General features: G+C 32.4%; 1 protein-coding gene across 5 annotated transcripts in view; it reads right to left on the reverse strand.

Annotated features, from left to right (window-relative positions):
• The window catches only part of LOC145665386 (uncharacterized), a 261,178-nt gene that overhangs the window by 22,134 nt on the left and 213,498 nt on the right, over nt 1-25,546 (reverse strand). For 4 of the 5 annotated variants that reach the window (XM_081732694.1, XM_081732688.1, XM_081732696.1 and 1 more), the window contains exons 10-14: nt 21,607-21,840; nt 20,207-20,275; nt 14,257-14,333; nt 11,282-11,377; nt 9,531-9,636 (exon numbers count right to left, since the gene is read on the reverse strand). In XM_081732694.1, coding sequence (XP_081588820.1) covers nt 9,531-9,636; nt 11,282-11,377; nt 14,257-14,333; nt 20,207-20,275; nt 21,607-21,840 — 582 coding nt within the window. Of the gene's footprint in view, nt 1-4,599; nt 9,637-11,281; nt 11,378-14,256; nt 14,334-20,206; nt 20,276-21,606; nt 21,841-25,546 lie in introns of those variants that run through there. The other variant, XM_081732692.1, reaches the window with a different exon arrangement.

Below are 25,546 nucleotides of genomic sequence, written 5' to 3' on the forward strand. Positions count from 1 at the left end.
TTCTTAGCAATAGATATGTCTAGGAAAACGAATAATGGTAAATATAGAAATAAAATTAAAGAGTTTCTAAAAGTGTAAGTTAAACATAGATGAACGTAGGTGAACGTACGTGAACGTTGTGTTGTGTTACGTTGTTTTTTATTTTCTTTATATAGAAATAAAGTTAAAGATTTAAACGTAAATGAATGTAGATGAACGGAAATGAACGTTGTGTTGTGTTATGTTGTGCTGTGTTACGTTGTGTTATGTTTTTATTTTTCTTTATATAATAAATGGATGTTAATAAACTAAGAAGTATATAAAGTCAAGAGAAGAACTTGTTAAAGATTTTAAAAAATCAAACAGGCTAATCGAAGTAAATATGAGAAATATAAAGAACAAGATCAGCCTGTTATAGAAGCAATTAAAGATTTAGAGCAAGATATATGAAAGGTAGCAGAAGAAAATAAAAATCTGATTCAAGAGTCAGTTCCAGTTGTACATAAAAGTGCGAGAGTAGATTCAAGCATATTAGTGACACCTTCTATGAAAGTGATACACCTTTAACAGGAGAAATAAAACAAATAAAAAAGCAAATTAAGTAGAAAGTAGAAAGAGTAGATTTTTTTAGCAACTACTTATTTTGTTAAGATTGTTTCAACATATTCTGCAACTAGAGATGATAAAAGTTTTGGAATACAGCCATATAAAGATATGATAGGGGAATACAGCCATATCATAAAACATACATATGATAGGGGATACAGAAGTTAAAATTTACGGTGATGATTTAGTCATTAATAATCGGCATTACACAGAAACAGAAGGCTTATGGGAACTACTCACAAAACATAATCCAACAAACTATAATGATGATGACCTAAAATTTACACAAATAGTCGTCGATTCTGATGTTGCATTTCATAACAATGATCCAAATACAAGAAAACAACGATCTAGCAAAAGCGGAAAATATAAAGAAATTATCAAACCTATTGGGATAAATATATAAAACCACCTTTTGCTCCAACACCAACAAAAAAGAAAACAGGAGAAGGAATCAGGATATACAGTACAATGAATTACCACAAGAATACCTATGGATGGATGATCTGAGAAAACTATTAATTGTTATCGATGGAGAAGAAAAATTTGGAAATAATAACTTTTGTAATGAGAAAGTAGGCATTATGGATATGGTTAATTCTAGACTTTCCAATTTGTTCCTAATAATTCAAAGGGTATAGGTTATTTGATAAAGATATTGAATACTCTACCACCAAAATTTTGGAATAATGAGAAGTATGGAAAAGCATTAGTAAATTATTTGATTAATAAATCTCCATTTGAGTTATATATTCCAGGATATAGTTACTGCGGTCAATTTTGGGCCGCTGTCATGTTTTAATAGAGTATGGCAATACACACCTTGTTGCGGGAAAATCCGTAGAGCCTAATCTACCACCTTTATTTGGAAACTTTTAGGGGGAACTCGAGTAATGACCGAACGCAATGGTAAAAACGATTAGGATTGGTTAATTCGCAGGCGAGCTCCTAAGTTATCAAAAGTGGTAAGTCTAATATGGAGCCGTCTCAGAGACTGAACGGGTGTGGTGGTGAGGAGTGTGACCAACTCCAATGATCCATTAAAACACAGTCCAGCCTTCAGGAAAACTTGAGGGGTAAACTGCCAGATACTAAGTTACAAGAAAGATTAAAAAGAGGAGATAAATGTATTAACCCATTAGATGAAGCTTGTAGAGGACGTGATATCTACTACAGAGACAATAGAGATGCAGCTTTTAGACATATTGTAAACAAAGAATTAGAAAATAAATCGTGGGAAAGAGCTTTTGCTAAAGATGTAAACTTTATAACAGAACGTTTACCAACTTTAGGTACTGCCTTGGCTATGAATACAAAAGTAAGGATTGGTGTATTGTGTTTAGGTTTGTATGTATTGTGTAATTTTTATGGAAATATTTTTTACTTTTATAATAAATATAAGTATGAAGTTGAGTACTTTTACATTTACAATACCTCACGAGGAACTTAAACAGTTAAATATTAATCACATTTTAACCAAGAAACAAATCAAACAGAAAGAAGCGAAACTAAGTAAAGGGAATGTATGTCTTTAACTCTTTCTATACCACAAGTTAAGAAAATAAACAAAGAAATTAAGACAAATAATAAAGTTCATTACGGACGTTTTATATTTACTGTTCCAACCATTTTAGCTTTAATAGGTGCTCTTGGTTCTGCTGCTACCGGAGTTGCTGCTGTAGCCCATACGGTAGATGATGTAAAAAAGAATAAAAAAGGAATTATAAGAAAAAGAGACATAACTTAGCTATGAAATAGATACAAGGTGGTAAGCCTCCAAAAAACGTGAAGCCGAAAAAAAGTAAAGAAGAAATTTGGATCTAATACAGTTTGTTCAACAGCTTAAGATAAGAAACTTTAGATGTGTATTTATGAGTGATGAATTCCTAAAGAGCCAAAGAAGAATGAGTGTGGTATTCTTAGTTTTGATACGTCTAAAAGTATAGGAACCCATTGAATTTGTAATTGAAAAGAAGGAAATAGATTAATTTATTCATTCAGAGTTAATCCATCAAAAACACTCATAAAATATCTTGGTCATAATAATACATAATACAGTAGCAATCGTATACATTTTAACGAGGTAATCTGTGGACATTTATATATTACAGTGTTAAAAATGTTTACAGATGAATATAGTTTTCCAGATATTATTAGCGAACTAAATAGAAATAAAGATGCTTGCAGAAGGTATATTTAAGTTCTTAATTTGAGTTTACTTCGTAAATTATTTTTTCTTTATAATAAATATGGATAAAATAAAGTCATATAAATTTCAATTCTTTAAGCCTAATCAAAAGACAATCGAGAATTTAAATAAAACAAACAGGTCAAATGAATTTGATATTGATGTTGGAAGTGGTTTGATTCATCCTTATTATGCTGATATGTATGTAATTTTTGAAATACCTAGTAGGGACGTGGATGGTGACTACTATATACTATTTCATTCTCCTCTGTTCAGTGGCGTATAGGACATTAACGTTATCAGTGGCGTATTTGGTAATATTGATGCTTTGTAACTTAATTAAAGTACTACGGTAAATAATGTTGGCTAGAGGCTGGTGTGCTAGAAGTTATAGGCAGTCAGAGGTGGTGGGAAGGGATGTACTCGTAATGAGCAACCTATTCTACTGATGTTATGATACATTCTTGACATACTTCAATTTTTGTATCACCCCGGGACATCGCTTGAGGAGTTTGAGAAAGTAGATAGGGGCGAACTATATCTCGCCGAGTCGTCAAAAATTGTTCAGAGATCAAAGGTCAGGAAACTTGGTCCGTGGTCAATGACCTAGGGGTACCTAGGACCAACCCCTCTAAATTTTGGCAGGGATACCTTGACCCATCCCCTAATTTTTGGCAGGCGAACCTAGGACCACCTCCTTAAATTTTGGAAATTGCCACATTTAAAAATTTGGTGTAGCAGTATCAGATCAGGGTATATACCTATGTATGTTTTAGGGGGTCCATCTCGTTCAACTTCATGGATAAAAAATTGCCAAAAGTTGAAATTTCGGTTATTTTGACCCAATTTATTATCTTTGATGAGGTCTTATACCTTATCTGGTTATATGGACATATACAGGGGTCTATTCTCATTAATAAGACATGGGTATATTGGTGCACCCCTTTGAAAATTTGGGAGGGGTACATTGGCTTAAATCTTAAATGTTGGAAATCGCCTAATTTAAAATTTGGTATAGTAGTATAGGACCTAGTAAATACCACTATAATTTTGGGTGGTCCATCTCGTTCCGATATATTACCAAAACTGATATATTAATGTGTCTGATATATTACCAAAACTTAAGGACAGATTAGTAATAAAAAGTGTTATTTTTGTGTAGGTCATTTGTAGTTCCAAAGCTAGAATGAACCTACAGGGTGGTTGTAAATTTAACACCTATTTTTAATTTAGATAATCCTAGAAACTAGCATCAGCTCTAGCTGGCGTGTAATACTATTTACTAATGTGAGGTTTGCCATTTATGATTTCAGAAGTCGATCCAGTGAAAACCGCAAAATGGCAGGTGTATACAGCGTAGAAGACAGAACTAAGATTGCCGCCAGGTATGAAGTTTGGAGATCGATGGTGCAAGTGTAGAGATAGTGGAAGCAAGAGCGATGTAGGAATGCAACGCTTAACCCTAAGACAATTTAAAAAAAAAAAAAAAAAAACTGTCACCAAATGGTATACCCCAATAGTGTATTTAATGGAAATAAAAACTGCGATAGGTTGTTTAGTTTTTGAAATATTCATTGTTACAAATAGATATTGACTTTACAACCACCTTGTATTATTGGGACATCGTAATCTGCTACAGTTTTTGGCCTGATATCTATGATCCGACGGACATAGCCAATCTATATGACAACCGACACTTATATTTATCGTAATTGAAAAGAGCACAGTGACGGTAGCAAATGTGCAACGACTATTGATTTTCCAATTTATATCGTTTTCACCATTTTGAAAGTTGAAACAAAAGACAACAAAAAACAAAATAAACATTTTAAAAATCATATAATTTTATTGACAATACAATTTATTTGTACTTAAAATATACTAATGCTATACACAAAATTTATTTTTACATTTGGCAGTGACCCTTTCCCCTTATGTATATACAAAAGCATCTAATTTTTACAATAGCAAATAAATACTGGGAAAGAAAAAATAATGCAGTAGATAAGATATTATCTACTTAAACGCCGAGTAGTATTCACGCAAAGAAGAATATTTATTTATATTTATATTTTAATTGCAAGTAATATATTTCTCGATTGAGTGCTCTGTGAGGACATTAATACAAATACAGATTTTGCGGTATAACTCAGTGAAAAGGAACATTAAATTATGGAATGTGGACGATTAATAACATTTCATTAGAAAACATAAGCTATTTATTTGTTATTATTATATGACAAAAGGTAAAAGTAATATCAAGTAATGTCGACTCTTTTTTTATTTATTTTAGAAACGTTATGGAATTTTCACGGAAATCCTGAATTACTAATAGAGACCGGATGTTAGGCAAAATGCCTATTCTTTAATATAAAGATATGATCAAAAATAACGTTTTAAAGTTTATATGAGGGGTTATAGTTTCAATATAAGTCAATTTTATTTTGCCTATTTCCTGCCTAAATAATTGCTGCAGTGCCTAATATTGCCTATTGTATGCATTTTCTTCAAAATAAGACTTTATTGGGAAAAATATATAATTTAGTATTTCAAGAAAGGATTCTGCCTCTTCCGAGAAAAGTAAGTATTATTTGTAGTGATAAGATTTTTCAGTTTTTAAAGTTCTTAAAGTGATGTAAAACTTTGGACTGCTGCGTGTACTGATAAAGTGCATAAAATTTTGACTGTTATGTGTAGTAATAAAGTGTTATAGAGAATGTATTTACCAAATATACATGGAATATATATCAATCTTTGTTTTTGTATATACAGTAAAAGAAGATACAGTATTATATGATTTTGAAGATATTATATGATAACAAATCTTTGAACATTATCTATGACTCGAATTATTTTTTAATTGTATTGAGTATTTATCTTCATTATTTCGAGTTACATTTTACGGCCTATTTTTAAATTTTAAATACTTATTTGCCTGTCTACTTTCCAGGCTTTTAATGTCTAAACATCCGGTCTCTACTAATAATGTAAAAATTACAGAAGTCAGAATTCGGCCACCAATAGAATATCATCAATACTTTTAAAATAAACGAAAATGTAAAAGCAAATAAGCCAAAACTTTGCATCTAATGGCATATGCTTCTTTTGAAATATATTTTTATATTGGAACTTTAAAAAGTTAAAAAATTGAGTAAACGTTACTTTCACTCAGAATTTGAAGTACTAACATTTTTTTACGTTTCAAAATTAAGTGGGACGTAAAGATCAATCTTGGGCTTACAGATTATTAGAGAAATGTATGTATTTTTGCCTTAATTTTCGGATTTAATTTTCATGTATGAAAAATTTTCACTGTTTGGATTTAATGTTGTAATAATATGATTTTATTGTAATTTGGTTACTAACAACCGTATAGATATTAAATGGTGTAATTATCACTTTCAATTTCATTAGAGAATGAAATCCAAAACGTTTCAAATGCTCATGTAAAGGAAAAGTCGGAACATGGAAGGAAATACCAATTAGCACTTTTCCATGTTAATTTTGAATAACATGTAGATCAACTATTCTTTACACATATGTCGCATACATAAGAGGAACTACACGTATTTACAAATATACATTGCGTTTACTAACTAATTATGTACAATATACTTGTTACTTCATTTATAAATCTGTATTCTTCAATCGCATTTTGTCCATTATATTATTCTCTTGCATCTACTCACTCTCACCAACTAAAACCACACTTGTTCAGAAAAAAGCCTAATATCACATGATAAAATAAGGCAAATTAATGTTGTAAATGCTTAGATTTAACTAATATAATTAATTATTTTGCTAAGAGTACTTTCAGAACATAACGTGTTTCAGAGAATGGAATTTCAACGTTCTGTTGTTTACTCGAAGGAATAGGTTAGCCTCTAAATATATATCTTACTCAGAATTATACAAAACTATTGAAGAAAATACTTCCATACTACGATTATTAATTGGAATTCACTTTTAATTAATAACAACAGTAGCAAGGGTGTTTTTTGCCCCTTTTTTATTTGTTTACTGTTCCTGACAAGCACTGTTCATTAGGTTTGCTACTTGCTTCCCCAGTGGTGTGTTAACTTATTTCTGACACTCGACACTTAACTTACCAATTAACGATTGAGTTATTCGGAGGAAGACAATGGTAAGTCACATGTTCTAACTTTCGAGTAAACTGGAAAAGTGAATTGAATATTTCCATGCAATGCAATGCAATGACACACACCACATAAGCTTCTCCTGCCATTTGCAGGTACATTTACGAAATTAAACTACCTACATACTCTTTTGTGGTTCTATCCTAACCCATTCCAGCTAATAATTCAATTTAACCGGAAGTGGCTATTAGCATTGTTTTCTCCCAAACCGTCCAATTCATTGTAATTTCAAATTAAGTTGGTAGTAGTGAATTTGCTTCGTTATTTTTCCATTTACTTTGGTTTTGGAATTACTGGATACGAATCTCTCTTTCTTCCATCTTTAAAATACATCGTGAGTTTATTAAACAATTTAAAATCCGATATCAATACATATGATTTCGTGTAAGCAGTGTTACAAATTGAGGGTTTATTTTCGATTAGGATAACTATAAATATCTCCTTTACTTTTAATTCTGAGACGGCCTCTATAAATATTGAGAAGAAAAATGTCACTAAGGATTATATTTTACTTCATCTTGAAAATGATTAAAATTACTCCTTATTTTCAAAAAGCGAAAAATGCCAAGAACATAGAAGAACTGTTGTATTCTAGAATTTTGGACGACAGTTGTGAACTACAATTTTCTTTATATCAATAAAATTTTAAGTATTCCTGATTGTTATTCTTTTGAAGACAAGCTTTAATCCATGAGCATACTTTCACTTTGTATAAATCAGGATTTTAATGGAAAACACTACTCCATTTTAGATTTTATTCTTCTACTTTTTAATCTAATATTTTCAGATTCCGAACTTTATGTTAATTTTATATTTTCGGATTCCAACGATTTCTATTTGAAAAAACCGAATTTTACGAAAAATAACAAAGATTTTTTTTAAGAACCAAGATTCTTACTATATGGTGCTTTAATTATTAGTGTGTCGACGAGTTCTATATTATTTGATACAAGTGTATATATGTATTCTTATTAAATTACATCACTGGTAAAAGAAGTACCAAGCTATTTTTTAAAAAAAATATCTGAAACAGGTAATAAATAAAATATCAGAAGCAAAATTTCAATGTTCTACATTAATTGTATGGTACCTTTCCTGTTTTCTGGAACTAAACCACATTATTACAAATTCAGAAGAAGGCACTTCGACATTCTCACAGAAGAAGCTTCTTGAGGCGTGCGAACCGGGCTGTTGCCTTAGCTCCTCTCGAATAAGGCTTCGAATATGAATTTTAATATATGCCAAGTTTATTCCACATTTTAAGTCGAAATTTAATGTAATAAAGATGGATACTCGCAAGTGAAAAATGTGTATTATACGATGTAAAATGTTTCCACACTTTGTACACACATCCTAAACAATTAAAATATATTTTAATCATTCGTAAGTGTATGAATATTCTTATTCTTATAATCCTTGCTTCAGAAAAGTTTTCTGTAACACCGAACGTAATTTCATTACTAAATGTTCGATGCGTCTGAGAAATTTATTTGTTTTGGTTAGAGTTTATCTATAAATACGCAAAAACACGGGTTTGATTTCCTCTGGAAGTTCATGTGAATCGAATCCTACATTAAGGTATAGGTTCACGTCTCGTATAGACTCCGTGATGAAAGAGATGTTAAATTCCAAATAAATTTACCAAGCAGCAATTTTCAATTTTACTAGAATTCATGCTACAAGAAAAATAAGCAATCTTTGAATAAAAGATTTTAAAAAGTTTGTTGCAGCGAGTGTCCTCAAGACGAACCGTACCTCCCAGCAAGGACAAAATTTGTTTCTAGATTTTTGTATCGAATTCTGCGTTCAAAGAACAACGGCGCATAAGAGGTTTCGATACCAACCTCTTTGTTGCAGAAGAAATTCTATTTCCGAGTAAATGATATATTATTATAAGAGACGATTATTAGTTTCGGAACAGAGAGGTCATTACGTTCTTATGTAATTTGTTATATTCAGCGAATGATGTCCAAAAAAAAACACTTCCTTTTTCTTGATATTTGACAAAAAATAAAAAAATAAAAATAAAAATCTTTACTGAATTGGGAGTAAATAATAGTTGGTGTGCAAAGTAGTTTTGTTTCGAAATCTTCTAACTAATCAGTATTTTTTAAATTTAAACTTTAATAAAAAACAATTTCCATTCGGGTTTTTTTTTCTCCAGCTTTCTTCATGTTTTTCTTCACAAATATATAATGTAAGACCACCCACACAACTGCATGCCATCACAACACTGAAGGCATCATTTTGCCACCATTGAATGATACACTAAAATCATGCATGACAAAGAGAACACTTAGACAAATTCAGCCCGTCTACAACACTGCGCGAAAATCTTGTCTGAGATGCGTGTATGCAAGTTTTCGACACTTTTTTCCAAGTGCATGAGTAACAAATTAATACTGAGTTTTCTTTCGCACTGACAACATTCAAAGGAATTTGCATTATTTCTTTCAGTTAAGATAGACGTAGCTGAATATGTATTCATGCTGAGCGCATTTCTTCCTTATCATTTTATCAGAAGCATGACAACAATGTTATAGACACAACCAATAACAACATCGAGCACGAGAACGTGGAGCCACTGCCAGAGAGATAACCTGTCTTCGACATCATCCAATAGAAACCCTTCATTTTGCGTTGCTTCTTCAGCTCTGCTCCCACCTCTTCTCGGATCTGGCTGTTGTAATTGGTCAACCATTCACGCTGCAAGGAAATCAAAAGGTATTACGCTATGCTCAGATGACTTTGTATACAAGGATGACACTAATAATAACACCAAAAACTCTCACTGGCATGTACAGCTACTACTCCGAATTTGCAGTTATTGTTGGAGAATAACAATTACTCTTGAAAATTCCTATCATTTAGTGTGAACCAGTATTACTGTATATGGTAAGTTTACAGTTAATAGTAACACTATGACATGTATCTTAGGTAGACAATCCATTAATTTATATTCTTTTCTTGAGATATTGGAAAGTTAGTTAAAATTCCATAAGAATTTAATGAATAGTTTCCTAAAACTAAACCCCTGTGCGTACCTAGATTACTTATATCATCATGTGATAAACATGTTGACTATACATCGTCGTCTGAGATTCAATATCGAGTAACATTTCACTAATTTTACAGGAGAGACAAAAACTAGCTTCAGCTTCATTATAAGCGGAATTACTTTGAGGGAATGACAGAACTATTTGTCGTGATATAGGTGTACTACTTAACCAGATTGTGCGCTATCCTATATTGATTCTAATGGTATCAAAAACTCAAATTCTCCAAAATTGGAGATACGCGGTGTTGAATCTCAGACGACGATATGTCTCTATAGTATTTTTATTTCTTCTGCTATTATCAGTAAACAATGTGTCTCTATAGATAAACTATTTTATCATCTGAGAGATTTATTCACTATATATGTTTCTATTGTAACCTTCTGTAGAAAATAGTATTTGTTTTGTCAGTGAACAATCTATATTGCCTGATAAATATATTGAATACGTATGCTCCTATTATATTACTGTAGAAATTTTTTCCTCTATTTTATCACTAAACTATGTGCCCGTATAGATTTTATAATCTGACAAACATATTCAATATGTGTCTCTATTGGCACATTTTATAGAAGATATGATGCCAGTAAACAATGAGTATCAATAGATTAATTACGTTATCAACTGATAGACATGTTGAATATGCGTGTCACTACGGTAACATTTTTTAGAAAATATTCTGTTTCATTGTTATCAGTAAACGATGAATTCCTATAGATTAATTGTCTTATCATCGGGTAGACAATTTGAACATACATGCCTTAATTGTAATATTTTAGAAAATTTTCTCTTTTATTGTTATTAGTAAACGATATGTCTATTGATTAATATGAAATCATCTGATATACAAGTTGAATATGACTGTCTCAATTGTACTTTTTTCTGCCTTAATTGTAATTTTTTAAAAAATATTTTCTGTTTCATTGTTATTAGCAAACAATATGCTCCTATAAAGTAATTATCTTATCATCTGATAGATATTGAATATGTCTATGATCTATTGTAATATTTTTAGAAAATATTCTATTTTATTGTTATCATTACACTATGTGTTCTTATAGATTAAATCTTATAATCTGTTAGTCATGTCGGATATGACTGTTTTAATTGTGATATTTCTTTAGAATTTAATTGTAAAATAATTGTTATTGCAATTATTGCAGTATAAAATTTTCAGCTAGACAACAGTACAGTAAATTTCCATTAAATTTACCGTCTTCGGTCCCATATAGAATATATAATCTCCCCGACTCCCAGAAATTATAGATATTGAATCACATTAATAATATATTTACCTGTTCTGGACTCAGAAGTGACATTTTAATCAACTTTGGCTCGTAGGGTACAAGTGTAACGGTGTCAAATCCAAGATATGGTCCATCATAATTGTACTGAAAATAAATAATAATGTTACTCAATACAATTTTCTGCACTTACGAAATAAAATTTCAATAATAAATAGTAAAAGTTATAGTTAAGTCTACATTTTATTATGCATAACAAAAGAATACAATAAAAGCTGAATAATATATTCATGATTCATAACTAATATAATAATTGTTCTTTAAATTATGAATAATAATAATAACGAAAATAATGACATATAAAACAGCACCCTTGGAGATACCATAGTCTAGGGTTAGAGCGTTGACTCACATCCGCGTGGTCCCGGATTCGATTCCCGGCCGGTTTCGGCATCCACCCAGTGTCGTGTGGTAAACTGGGTAGTCACATGAATAAAAGACGTGCAGACCACTAGGTATAGAAAGCTCCTGACACAGCTGTTAGACAGGATGACGCAGCACGCTGATCATGTATGTCGCTAGACTGGACATAGTAAATCCGGTCGCTAACAGATGTCGTTGGAGTGACTTAGGCCAACAAAAATAGATGTTACGCCAAGTGGATTGTTTGTTTGTTTGTTTGTTTTCTCGTTATAACAGCATCCTTAATTAATCAGCATAATATAGAATCTAATACTCGTAAGAATAGAGTTCGTTCGTTTCTTTTATATTTCATTTCTTTTATACATCAACATGCATAGCATCAATTCACTGCACTCTTTTTTACGGAACACTCTCTCACAGAATATTTATATCATTGTCAATGACTAGAGTTAAAATTACATTGTAATAGTTATATTATTCTTTTTAAACTTTGGAGAAGAAGGTTTAAATTTCCATTCAAAGTTTCACATTAAACCATTTTCTCCGTTTAAGCATTTAGAAGACAAATAAACAAGTACACCTTAACACAAATTTCATGATTTGACTGAATATAAAGAGTTGGAATTTGGGATGATATTTATAAGACTGGATAATTCATATATAAAATTTAAACTTGTATTTAATGAATCATTAATAAAGTTTATTGTTCGTTTGTTATTCAGACCGGTTTGGTTTGGTATTTTAGAAGTTACACGATTCGGTGAAGAAGGAATTTGGCGATATTTAGAAATTTGCGTTAAAAAAATCTTCTTACGTGAATACGGTTGAAATGAGTAACCGAGTTCCTGTCAACATGAGTTTGTGTGTCTTTTGCTGTATGTTCCATGATAACCTTCTAAATTTATCCGATTTTAGTGAAGCTTGGTGTGTGCTGTCTTTGACATTTATAAAATATGAAAATCATTTGAAGTTGAAACTCTTGAAGCTTAATTAGACGGAACCAATAAAATCAATGGCAAGTTAAAAGTTTACGCATATACTAAAATGTTAACAAACAATTTTACATGACAACTTTTGTAAAAATTATTCGATTTCAATACAAATATTTTCTTTAAGGCTTCCTATCGCTTAACGTTGAAATTGATACATTTAAAGCCAGCTTCGAAGTTTTCTCATACATATATAACCTTATAAGAAAACAACTTTCCACGGCTACTGTCGGGAAAATTATTTATGATGTAACATAAAATTTTCTTTGAGACGTGTTAATCATTCACATTGTCTGAAGTTGAAATCGATCAAGATTAAGAGCTAGATTTACTCCATCTTAAAAGTTTCACGATAAATTTCGTTAAAGAAATTCATTTTTTATAAAACAAAGCATGTGTCTTCTTTGGGACTTAAAGATTTTCTCGTATTGTTTTAAATAGAAAAAAAATCAGAAATAATGAAGTGCATTGAAGCATCCCACCGAACAAAACAAGCATCCCAGCGAAATTAAAACACCGCTAATTTTACATTAATTATGTGATATCTTCAAATAGATAAAAGATAATCGAAATGTGGAACAAGAGCGCTCTAGATAATATCATTTTATATGAGATACTGTTATCACGACTCACTTATCTGCTTTCGATTTCGAGCCATTTTGAAAATCGGCATTTATTTTCGCGTTTCTAAACAGCTGAAAACATAAAGCCACTAGATGACTTGTGATAACGGTACCTCACGCAAAATAATATTGTCTAGGGCGCTCTTGTTCCATACTTCAATTATCTTTTATTTATTTGAAGATATCACATATTTACTGTAAAATTAGCGGTGTTTTAATTTCGCTGGGATGAAGACTCTTAAGCATGACATGGGCTTTCTTTGAACCTTCTTAATGAAGCTTATTGTTTGGAGTTGAAATCCAGACTAAGGAATGAGATTACCATACATTTAACAGAATGGTTTAAGGTATTTCTCATTAAAAAAAAAAAAAAAAAAAGGCCATTTTCATGATCCATAGACTGTGCTTTCTTTGAGGTTAAGAGTTACTAAGATTTATTGGAGATGAAATCGATTGAAAATGAGGTAGTGAAATTCCCAAATTAAGAAAAAGAGAAAAAACGGTCGCTTTTATAATGCACAATATGACTAGTTTGTACTTTAACTTCCACCATTAACTGAGACCATGTAATCTACTCCCATTTGGTACACTAATCATTTAATTAATGCAAAACTCTAAAACATAAAGAAAGAATGAAATAGGAAGTGAAGTTTCTCTGGTGTGGCGATGCGTATAGCCGTTCTCGAGATATCAACCAGAAAATGTACATAGCCCAACGTTTCGAAAACTGACATTGTTGTCATCGCCAACTCTGAAGATAAGAACCATATGTATTCTTGAAATATTGAGCGATGTACATCGCCTGATGTCGCGAGAACAGTTATTTAGAAAGTGAAAGAATATTGGATCAGAACAAGAGATCTTCCACATCACATCACCTTGTTTCAATGCTCAAGTTATATTTTTATGTTAAAAACTAATTACAGTTTACTTTATCATATTCAGGATAAACATATACTTTTTTAACCCAACTAATGTCACTTATATTTACCTTAGTTTTCTTCTTCACTACTTCAAGAATATTTTCCAATCGGATTCCAAATTCTCCGTCTTGATAATAACCTGGCTCTGTAATCAAATAAATGTTTAGTCACTTTTTTAAAAAGTGAAGGACCATACAATACAAATACCGTATTTACACGAATCTAAGACGTCCTCAAATGTAAGACGCACCCTGGGTGAAAATGAAAAAAAAAAAAAACCTACATTGATTTTAAAGAATAAAAAAGAAAAGATTAATAAACATGAGAAAACAAATAATGTTATGGGAAATAAAGAAACATTGAACTTACTGCTGGAATTTACGGTATATTCATGTGCGTCTGCTGGTACTTTCTTTCCTAATGTAATTACGGTACAGCACTTGCTTGTGCCAGTTTTATAGCAACCCATTATTGGTATCATATTATCATATTATACCAGTACCGTATAATGTACACACTGACTAACGGGATTAAAATTTTTGACAAAATTCCATCTAATTTGGCCTAAATTTGCATAACTCAAATCTAAGACGCACCTTGATTTTAGAGGCAAAAAATCGACAAAAAAGTGCGTTTTAGAATCGCGTAAATACGGTATGTAAAATGACAAAAGAAATAATATATCACACAACGTATAAACTTTTAATGTTTTTTTTTTTTCCCTAAGAATCAACAATACGTCGGAGAGAATTGTAGGAGGAAAAGATACCTTTTAAACACGGAGATAAAAACAATAAAAGAATAACAATAACAATATGAGTAATGACATCAAAACAAAGGATTTTTTTACAAAATGTCAAGAGGCAAATATACTACATTGCGTGTCTATTAAATGATAAAATAAATCATTCATAGATTCCTATTATTGACTTAAAATTCTCAAATTCGGAACATATTTTCAGGAAATTCAAGATAATTTCTAACAAAACTTGAAAAAAGCAGTGTTTTGTAGAAAATGTTCTTTGTTTTTCACCAACAAAAGCTAGTTTAGCACAATATTGAAAATATATTTTTGGATCAAAAGATCCAATGTATTTCAGTCAAAAATTTTCTTGTATGTCTTATATCTGGAGAACTGCATATAGTGTAGCCAAACCCAAACTATCATTTAATTCAGTCTGATGTTCTTATTCCGTAAAAAATACGAAAACTCGATTTAGGCGCCATTTAATTTTTTTTTTTGCCCGTGATCCAGAAACTAACTATTGGCCAGGATCGTATTCTTTTGATGATTTTTTTTTTTTTTTTGTATCATTTCTAAAATTCTTGTTCTCTTTTAAGTTACTTATAAATAACATTAATTTTTACGTAAGATAAATATTAAAAAATAACGCAGCTTTTATGTAGTAACGGAAATTATATAACTTGAAATCTAAACTTTTAACTCTAGATTTACAACTAGATTTTGTAAAGTTTCGTATTTTTCCTTTGTTTACGCACATCATTTGATTTTCTTTTTAAAAACTCAATAACTCGATAACAGTTGTCTATTACACGTGCTCAGGGGAAGTCACTCGATTATCATCAAACCTAGTCTCTTGATTGACTTTGATTTGTTTAGTACGGATCTGAAATTTCCGACGCAAAGTTTTTGTTTCCACGTTATAGGTCATCAAATTTAGGGTTCGACTTAGTAGATTTTCGCAATTAATTTCTCTCATTCTATTTAGGATCAAAATACGTGGAATAAACCTGTTGTGTCAACATAAATCGTCACGGATATGGTAAAGGAGTATTATATTAAGGTAAAATTATTATTATAGTTTAACTAAAAGTAGATGGCGCCATCTTCTACGTCTATCTGAACTTACGACTTTAGGTATTTTCCTTTTGTCCTTTCCTCTTTACCTTTCCGCTCTTAAACCGAGATATGATATGCATTGGGAAATTATATTGAACGATCTGGTACCAGCTGGTTGTGTAATATGACGAAGGCCTCGTGATTTATATACTCCATTGTGATAGGTTGGTTTTGAACCTGCAATGGAATCCAGAGATCAACCGACGTCGGTGGTCAGTTGGACTGGAACTATAGTACGCAGCCTATATACATTACCTTTGGTAGTTTAATTATTTTTGTTTTGTGTAAAAATGGTGTAAATTTGTCTCATGGATAACCGTGAATATATTTAAACAATGTAATGAAATAATCTTCGAGGATTCAGATTTTGAGTAACGAGCAAGTGTAAATTCCTCTTTTACCAAATGTAAGTTGCCAAAATTTAAAAGGAGGAATTAGAATTTTACTATAGGCCATGTTGGAAATGGCATGTTGAAACATGTTTCTCAGATTGTTCCTTTTCGGAACTGTAATGTTTGCATTTATTAGTATCCTATTGTTATAACTATTTTTGTACTGTTAATTTATTTCTTTTTTTTTTGTTTATAATAAGTATTTGTTCTTGTTATTAAAATTATTAGAGTTGTCAATGGTATGAATTTTCCAGGAAGAACTAAAAGGTTGTTTTGAATGATCTTTTATAATAAACGTTGCTTAGCTCAGCAAATTGTATTTTAGTGTAAATGAATGGACTTAAGTAAATTAAAAAGTGAAAGTGACACATTATCATTTTCTGGATGTGCTTAGTGGTCTTTTCATACAATACCGGTGAAATCTCTCCCTACTTTTTCTGGATTATTTCCCCGGAGGTCGGGTCCGTGGTTGAAGGTTAAGATTTGTATGTTTATTTATTTACTTTCAAATACGGATTTTTGCTTCCGAGGCGGTCATTCCGAAGAAGGGGGACTAAGAGAGTTTTGCTACACAGTTAAAGTTAATTTAAGCCATGAGAAAGTAAATGATGAGCCTATTCATTAATTATGTTGTAAACGTAATGTCTATTTATATTAAAGAGTTGTTAAAATCACATGAAGAACGTATCTTTTCCGCAATGAAGAATCTGTCGAAAATTCACTGAAGCTGGTTATCGTTAACCTGAGTTGAGTTGAGTTCATTTTGAGTTTAACGTCCCGTTCAGCAGCGAGGCTATATGAGACATGAACCTACTGATTAATGTAGAATTCGAACCACATGAGCTCCCGTCGGGAATCGAACCCGGGTCTACCACGCCAAAGGCGCGTACGATAACCGCTTAGCCACGGAGGTGCTCTCGTTAACCTGAAATATAAAGTTTTAATTTCATATTGATTCATCAAGTGTACTTTAGGGTCATATATGATACACAGGAAATAGATAGTTTATGTTGATATACATTATCTTGTTACCGTTTGAAGAATATGAGATTAAATCATTCAATGCCGCCGAAGTACTATATACAGGGTGGCTCATAATTATATATATGATGTTCGACTGACTGTAGTATTTGTAATTCCAGACAAAACGTTTCGATATGGCAACACTGTATGGCCTGAGAGTGAGGATAACGGTCACTTGACTTCGAACCATTTGTAACGTATATAGGAACCACCATCTAAAATGTAACGATTATTAACTTATTATTTTTTCACGTTACATTTAGCCCACAGTTCGTATAATTTTTAACTATATGTCAACACGATCAAATTACTTTAAATCAGACACGTCACTTATATCTCTTACCTTTTATTATTCTTTCACAACTTCATTAATAATAATCTTCGTTTTCGGTTGTCATAGCAACCTTTAAACAATTATTTACTATTACGGTACTAAAAGTACAATTTTATACATTTAAAATCAACATAGATTTTCCAGCTACTACGATTAACTCTTCTTATTTCTTTATATTTTAGAATCAACAACATATTATCTCTTTTCTTCTTGTTCTTCTACTCAATAGATTGTGTACTTTTACGCACCGTTGCCCAAAATCAAGATACGAAAATGGAAGTAATTTATCGCATAGATATACAATATCGTTGTACATTAGTGTATGCCAGACACGATGGCGAAACGGTTGCCTCTGAACAGCGTATGCGTTGTGTGCGTGTATATTCTGCAACAAACAATTACTCGGTGTGACGGAGAATGGCAGTCGAGTTTGTGTGTGTTAATAATCCGAATTAATAATAAGTGTATTCGGAGTTCTGTGTTAATAATCCGAAGAATAAACAATAAATTTGACGCTACTGGTATGTTTTGCATGCGAAGGGAGCGGTTAAACCCCGAAGTATGAGTACGGATGATAACAGAGCTTGTGTGTTGCAAGACAACGTTGCTCTTCGTCCCCAGACATGTATCGATTTGGATGGTTGCTCTTCGTCCCCAGGCATGTATCGATTTGGATGGTTACTCTTAGTCTCCAGGCATGTATCGATTTGGATGGTTGATCTTCGTCTCGAGGCATGGATCGATTTGGATGGTTGCTCTTCGTCCCCAGGCATGTATCGATTTGGATGGTTACTCTTAGTCTCCAGGCATGTATCGATTTGGATGGTTGCTCTTCGTCTCGAGGCATGGATCGATTTGGATGGTTGCTCTTCGTCCCCAGGCATGTATCGATTTGGATGGTTACTCTTAGTCTCCAGGCATGTATCGATTTGGATGGTTGCTGTTCGTCTCGAGGCATGTATCGATTTGGATGGTTGATCTTCGTCTCCAGGCATGTATCGATTTGGATGGTTGCTCTTCTTCTCCAGGCATGTATCAATTTGGATGGTTGATCTTCGTCCCCAGGCATGTATCGATTAGGATGGTTGCTCTTCATCTCCAGGCATGTATCGATTTGGATGGTTGCTCTTCGTCTCCAGGCATGTATCGATTTGGATGGTTGCTCTTCGTCTCGAGGCATATATCGATTTGGATGGTTGCTCTTCGTCTCCAGGCATGTATCGATTTGGATGGTTGCTCTTCGTCTCCAGGCATATATCGATTTGGATGGTTGCTCTTCGTCTCCAGGCATATATCGATTTGGATGGTTGCTCTTCGTCTCCAGGCATATATTTATTTGGATGGTTGCTCTTCGTCTCGAGGCATGTATCGATTTGGATGGTTGCTCTTCGTCTCGAGGCATGTATCGATTTGGATGGTTGCTCTTCGTCTCCAGGCATGTATCGATTTGGATGGTTGCTCTTCGTCTCCAGGCATATATCGATTTGGATGGTTGCTCTTCGTCTCGAGGCATGTATCGATTTGGATGGTTGCTCTTCGTCTCGAGGCATGTATCGATTTGGATGGTTGCTCTTCGTCTCCAGGCATGTATCGATTTGGATGGTTGCTCTTCGTCTCCAGGCATATATCGATTTGGATGGTTGCTCTTCGTCTCCAGGCATATATCGATTTGGATGGTTGCTCTTCGTCTCCAGGCATGTATCGATTTGGATGGTTGCTCTTCGTCTCGAGGCATGTATCGATTTGGATGGTTGCTCTTCGTCTCCAGACATGTATCGATTTGGATGGTTGCTCTTCGTCTCCAGGCATATATCGATTTGGATGGTTGCTCTTCGTCTCGAGGCATGTATCGATTTGGATATTGCATTTGTAGACCATGCCATAGAGAACAGAGATTAAAATTCTTGTAAGGAAAGGTATGAGAGTAATGTGTTTATGTTCAACTTATGTTGCTAATTTCTTTACCCCAGTCTATGAAACATCACATACATAATTACGGGCCACTCTGCACAATATGTGAATAACCAACATCGTTAGAATTTAGCTTAAATCATCTCGATGAAGGGTGTTCGATATTTACGCCTGAAATATTGATGAAAGATTTTGAGAATAGATATTACTCATAACGCTGGAACATATAACGTTAGTAGTGTTAAGTTTATAATGTGTTCGATACATTCAATTAGTTGTTAAACTTAACAGCTGTTGTTAGGTTTTTTCTTTTTTTTAAAAAAAAAAAGTTAACCACAAGAAAACATTTAATTAAATAGTACAAATACAAATTACTAGAACCGAATACAAATTACTAGAACCAATGGATTTATTTTTGAACTTATTATCACCTAATATCTATTATAATAAAAGTATCAAATCGTAAGATTCATGAAAAGCATTGACACATTACTCACCATCAGATAAAAAGTTTCCCTCTTCAAATATTTGTCGATATCGGGAATTGTAGTTCACGTTGATTGGAGCTGAAAATGTACAAGACATTTCAAATCGTTAACCATATCTTACATAGTTCAGTAATAATTATACTTATATACGGTGCCACACAGTCCCACATGTAGTGCGCTAGTCATTACATTAGTAGAGAAGATTGGAACAAAATTCTGGCTGTGGTACTGCAAAATGCAATAATAATAGTTGAATGAGTTACTGAGAAGAATCCGTGGATTTTATTTATTAATTTATTCATTCCACAGCTATATATATATGTGGCAACAATCTTCGTCAAGTAAGTATATAAACATTTTTATTTATTAATTAAAAAATTAAGTAAATATTTTTCATATAAATATTAAATATTTGAGTTATTAAAGTAAAAATCGGATCTAAATTCTTATTTATTTTTTTTTACTAGCTGAAATACCCATTCTTCCCATGGGTCAAATAAAATATCTATGCAAACAAACTGAACAACGAAAAAAATATATCGGTCTTTTCGACTACTTTTACATATGCCAGTAAACGCCCCTGAGACTCCCTGGTTCGAATTTTGAAAAAAAAAACGCCTCTGGGCCCCAACCGATGGGGGCTGTATTTGGAAGTTAACGCCTATGGGAGTATCACCATTCATCTCAGCGACTGCGAAAACTATGGATTTGACACTAATATCAGTCATTTTGGATTATTTTTATATGTCTCGATGACCCCTCTATTATGGCTCCCGTTCCTTACCTGATGGGGTTAAATTTCAAAGTAAACGCGATTTTGAGCTCACCATTAAGCTCAGCGACCTCGAAAACTATGGACTTGACACTAATATCTGTCATTTTGGATTATTGTTACATATCTCGGTATCTCCCCCTTCCCCCCATGATCCCCGGCTCGCAGCCGAATGGGGTGAATTTCGAAGTTAATGCGATCAGAGTTTCACCATTGATCTCAGCGACAGCGAAAACTATGAATTTGACAATAATATCGGCCACTTTCTACTACTTTTAAATGTCCCGGTAAACGCCCCCCTCCCTGGTTCTAATTTTGAAAAACGCTTCGTCTTGGTCTGGGGCCTGGACCAACGTACCCGTGACCACAATTTGGTAACTCTCGGTCCACTCGTCTATTCCACAGGCCGCACACAGACAGACAAACACACAAACTCTTTATTTTAATTGTATTAGATTACTATACTATTATTAGTACTATTACTTCTAGTAGTAGTAGTACTAGTGGTAATAATAATAATAATAATAATAATAATAATAATAATAATAATAATAATAATAATAATAATAAGAAGAAGAAGAAGAAGAAGAAGAAAAATCTGTTCAATATTAAAATAAAAATCTATTTTAGTGCTTACACTCATGGACGCCTAGGAAGGCTCCGATTCCATGGCCAGTACCATGCCTGTAGTCAAGGCCAACTCTCCAGAGAGACGCTCTGGCCAGAACATCTACATCCGCCGTCTCCACACTCTTGGGAAAAACTAAGTTTGCGAGGTCAATGGATCCCATCAGAACTCGAGTGTAGGCTTCTCTTTGGAACTCGGTTGGCGTCCCGAAATGGAATGTTCGTGTCACATCAGTTGTTCCATCTACAAACAAAGTACAATTTCTATAATAGCTAACTACGAAAACTTGAAGTAAAGGAGAATATATATTTTAAATGTATTACCTCCAAATACGAGTAAGTTTGAGTTTACTGTAGTTGAAGAGAAAAATTTACAGAAATAGTGCCATTAATATATTGCAATAATTAAAACTCTTAACCGTCTCCTTTAGCCTAACCGGCATAAGCGTGGAACGTAAAACTTAAAGATTTCATTTTTTCATTAAAACTCTTAAAAATGTACTTAGGGACTAGATTTTTCGCAGTCGCAGTAACACCACAAGCATTATGCACTGTAAACAATTGTCGATGTAAGCACATTATGACAATCGTAGTTCAATTTTGATTAAATATTAGTCATCAAAATGGTTCTAATTTGGTTAGTTTGTGATTTTTACGTTTCTCACAACTTTTTCAACAAATATATGTATATATTCCTCATTCTAGGTTTTGGACTATTTAACTTTAATAAAAATAAAATCAGACCTCAACAAACACTTATAATTAATAATCTGTATTACAGTTTCGGCAATATATCAGAGATGGTGTGGGTCCGCCACCCACCGTGACCCACTCTGACCCACTTCAACTTACCAAAACTCATTGTCATCAACTCTGACCCATGACCCACATCCTCCGCTCCACTGATTAAAACGTTTATACTTGTAATAAAATAAGGCTGAGAAATGATCACTAATTGGAGTTTGAATTTTTACGGTCAATCGCTCAAGCACCACTCTATTACAATACCGGTGGATCATACCTTTACGATATAAAACGGTATAAAGTGCTTGTCATGGGCCATATTACGATGAATTTCAATTTAATTATTATATATAATTATTTCTTTGTTGAATTACAGATACTTTCGGTGGAAAATAGGATGAAATTTGAAAGTCTCAAATCAAGGTAAAGTAGGCGTACGTGATGGGAAATGAAAAATTGGACTGTGTCTCGAAAGCCATGTAATAAGTCCTATTGCTATTATTACAATTGCAAATATTAATATCCAAAAGTGCCTGAAGTTCTTTTTTCACTTAAATATACTCATCTCGAGTAATAAATAGAAACAAATGAAAGAGGAAGAAAAATGGAGGCATTGAAACTAAAACGTAGACAAATTCACCAGTGTTAAGAAGATGCAGTCTACAATGAACTGAGAAAACATGGTAGAATGGGTCGGTGAGTCAGAGTGTGTTACGGTGGGTGGTGAGTCGTTGTGGGTCACGTCCTATTTACCCACGATCCATTGTCAACCTCACAAATCTTGACCCACTCATCTCTGCAATATATCACTGTCTTCATCAGACCCATTATGAAAGTACACTCTAAGGCAACAGATTATATTCCAGAAAATGAGAAGTCACTTCTAACAAACGACAAAATCTTTCCTTTCACTTTTAGAGTTATAAATTTTGAATGAGGTACAGACCTAATTAATAGCCTTTTTTTTTTAATGTGAAAATGTAGTGACCTCGCAATCGTTTCATTTATATCTTTTATCGAAATTCCTTTTTCTTATTTCATTTCATATTTCATTACTTCCCTTCTAATATATTTTTCCATTTATTTTCATTACAAACATGTCTTGGCATGAGACATAGTCCCAGAGCTCTTATATTAATTCTAAAGTTTTAAATTTTATAAGCAACTTATCAGAGACATATTGTAAATTTATTGAATTTTAATAGTTTGTTGTAATATTTTAATAAGATAAGCGTTTTTACACAAAATTTATTTAATCCAATTTTATAGCAATTCAAAAAATAAATTATTAAAGTTGACTATAGTTCTCTCCTTTGTTAAAAAGAAAGAATTAAAGTAATTTTATTTGTTATTAGAAATAATTATAGTTGTACATTATTTACTAAAACGAGATTTCTTCTACGCAGATCCTTATGTATGTTTAGGATAATGGAGAAATAGGTAAATGGAATCCGTCCCATGCTCTATCTGGCTTTCTTTCTCTCTTTTTCAGACGTGAGTTTTAACCCTTTAATGGACAAGCATTGATAACATTACCATTAAAATATTAAGTTTGCTTTTATGATTGAACCATGTCTTCCTTATCATAATTTCGTAAATTTAAAGCATTTTTGTACTTTGGTTACAAAATACAGTGTGTTTTATTTCAAAGCGACCTTGCCATAAGATAGGTTTTATGTTTAGCTACTGAGCAGCATTGCCCTATTATGGAAAAATATCATAAGAATACTCTCAGCAATTAGCAACAATTTCGTTGAAATATTTTCCTACAGAGCAAGAAACCACAAATAAAAAAATAAAAAAGGACTTTCGTGGAACATGGGGGATAAAGCTTCTACAATACTAAATTTGACTGTCCTCTGTTGACGAACATTAAAATTATCTAAAGAAGCGACCCACAAATCATGTATATGAATATTGTATGAAAGCAATAATGCCAATTAAATGATCACTGAAGTTATAACTCGTCCGGATAACGCAATAGAATGCGATGTTACTTGAGAGTAACACTGTCCATTAAAGGGTTAAAGAAATTTAATATCATTATTTTAAACCTAAGAATCTATGCCATAATAATAATATTTTAGGTTTGCTTTCACATTGGAATAATTGCATTTGCTACTACATTAAGAGAAGTAGTGTATTAAGTAGTGATATCTACAGAAAATTTGGATTTATAGTTGCTAAAGAAAGAGATAATAGTTTACAGGTACACTATTAGGTGACATTAAAATTGTAGTAAATTGAGGTTTATTTATTTATTTATTTCTATCCTCAATGGAGAAGAATCAGTCTATTTTAAAATGGATTACATTGAGTTACATATATCTGAAAAGTACTGTAAATACAATAAGACTACAATATATGATGATAAAAAATAAAATAAAATAATAAAATTTGATCAAAGCAAAAATATCAGTAACAAACCGGTATCTGGTGCTGGTATATATACTATTTTTCAACAAAAGTAGTAAAGTAAAAAGAAGGAAAATATAAGTAATAATTTTATCTTTTATATTTGTCGCACGAATGACGCCAGATTTTCTGGTGGGGCTGTCACGGACACTGTTCAGCTCAATTATTAAACTTCTGTCCGTCATTGTACTTTTAATTCATTACTTTTCAAATGACTTTCAAAAAACAGTAAAAAGAAACATTGGATGTTTCACAACACAATTGTAATTAATTAATACATTCTTTATCTCTAAAAGCTGCTACGTAATTCTGTTTTTGAAACTGTTGTCACCGACCTTTTACTGAAGTCACCGACCTTTTACAAGTCATCGTGTCAGTTGACAAATATGATGAAAAAAAGTAAATTGATAAGTACACATACTTACGATTTCACCAGGAGTACAGAAAGTCCATGACCTCAACTCAAGTATAAAGACGAAACTACTTCGCTTTCCTAAGTTGGGAGCAGTTGCAACAGAAATCTCAAAAACTTTGCGTCAAAATTTTAAAGCTAATCTCAGCATTAGAGAAACACAAAATTGTAGAATAGAGTTCTACTAGACCATTTCTATGAATCTAAGGTATGTACTCGTTTTATACTCGTCAATGCCTAGTCATGAGTCAGTACTTGCAAAGTTTCAGCAGACACAAATAAATATAAAATTAAAATAATTAAAATAATTTCTTTAAATCTGTATTCTTTCATTTCACCATAAACAAAATGTACCTAAATATTGGTGTACAAATTATCG

This window comes from Thermobia domestica, chromosome 1 (genome assembly GCF_964235325.1).
Source record: "Thermobia domestica chromosome 1, izTheDome1.hap1.1, whole genome shotgun sequence".
Classification (NCBI taxonomy): Eukaryota; Metazoa; Arthropoda; class Insecta; order Zygentoma; family Lepismatidae; genus Thermobia; species Thermobia domestica.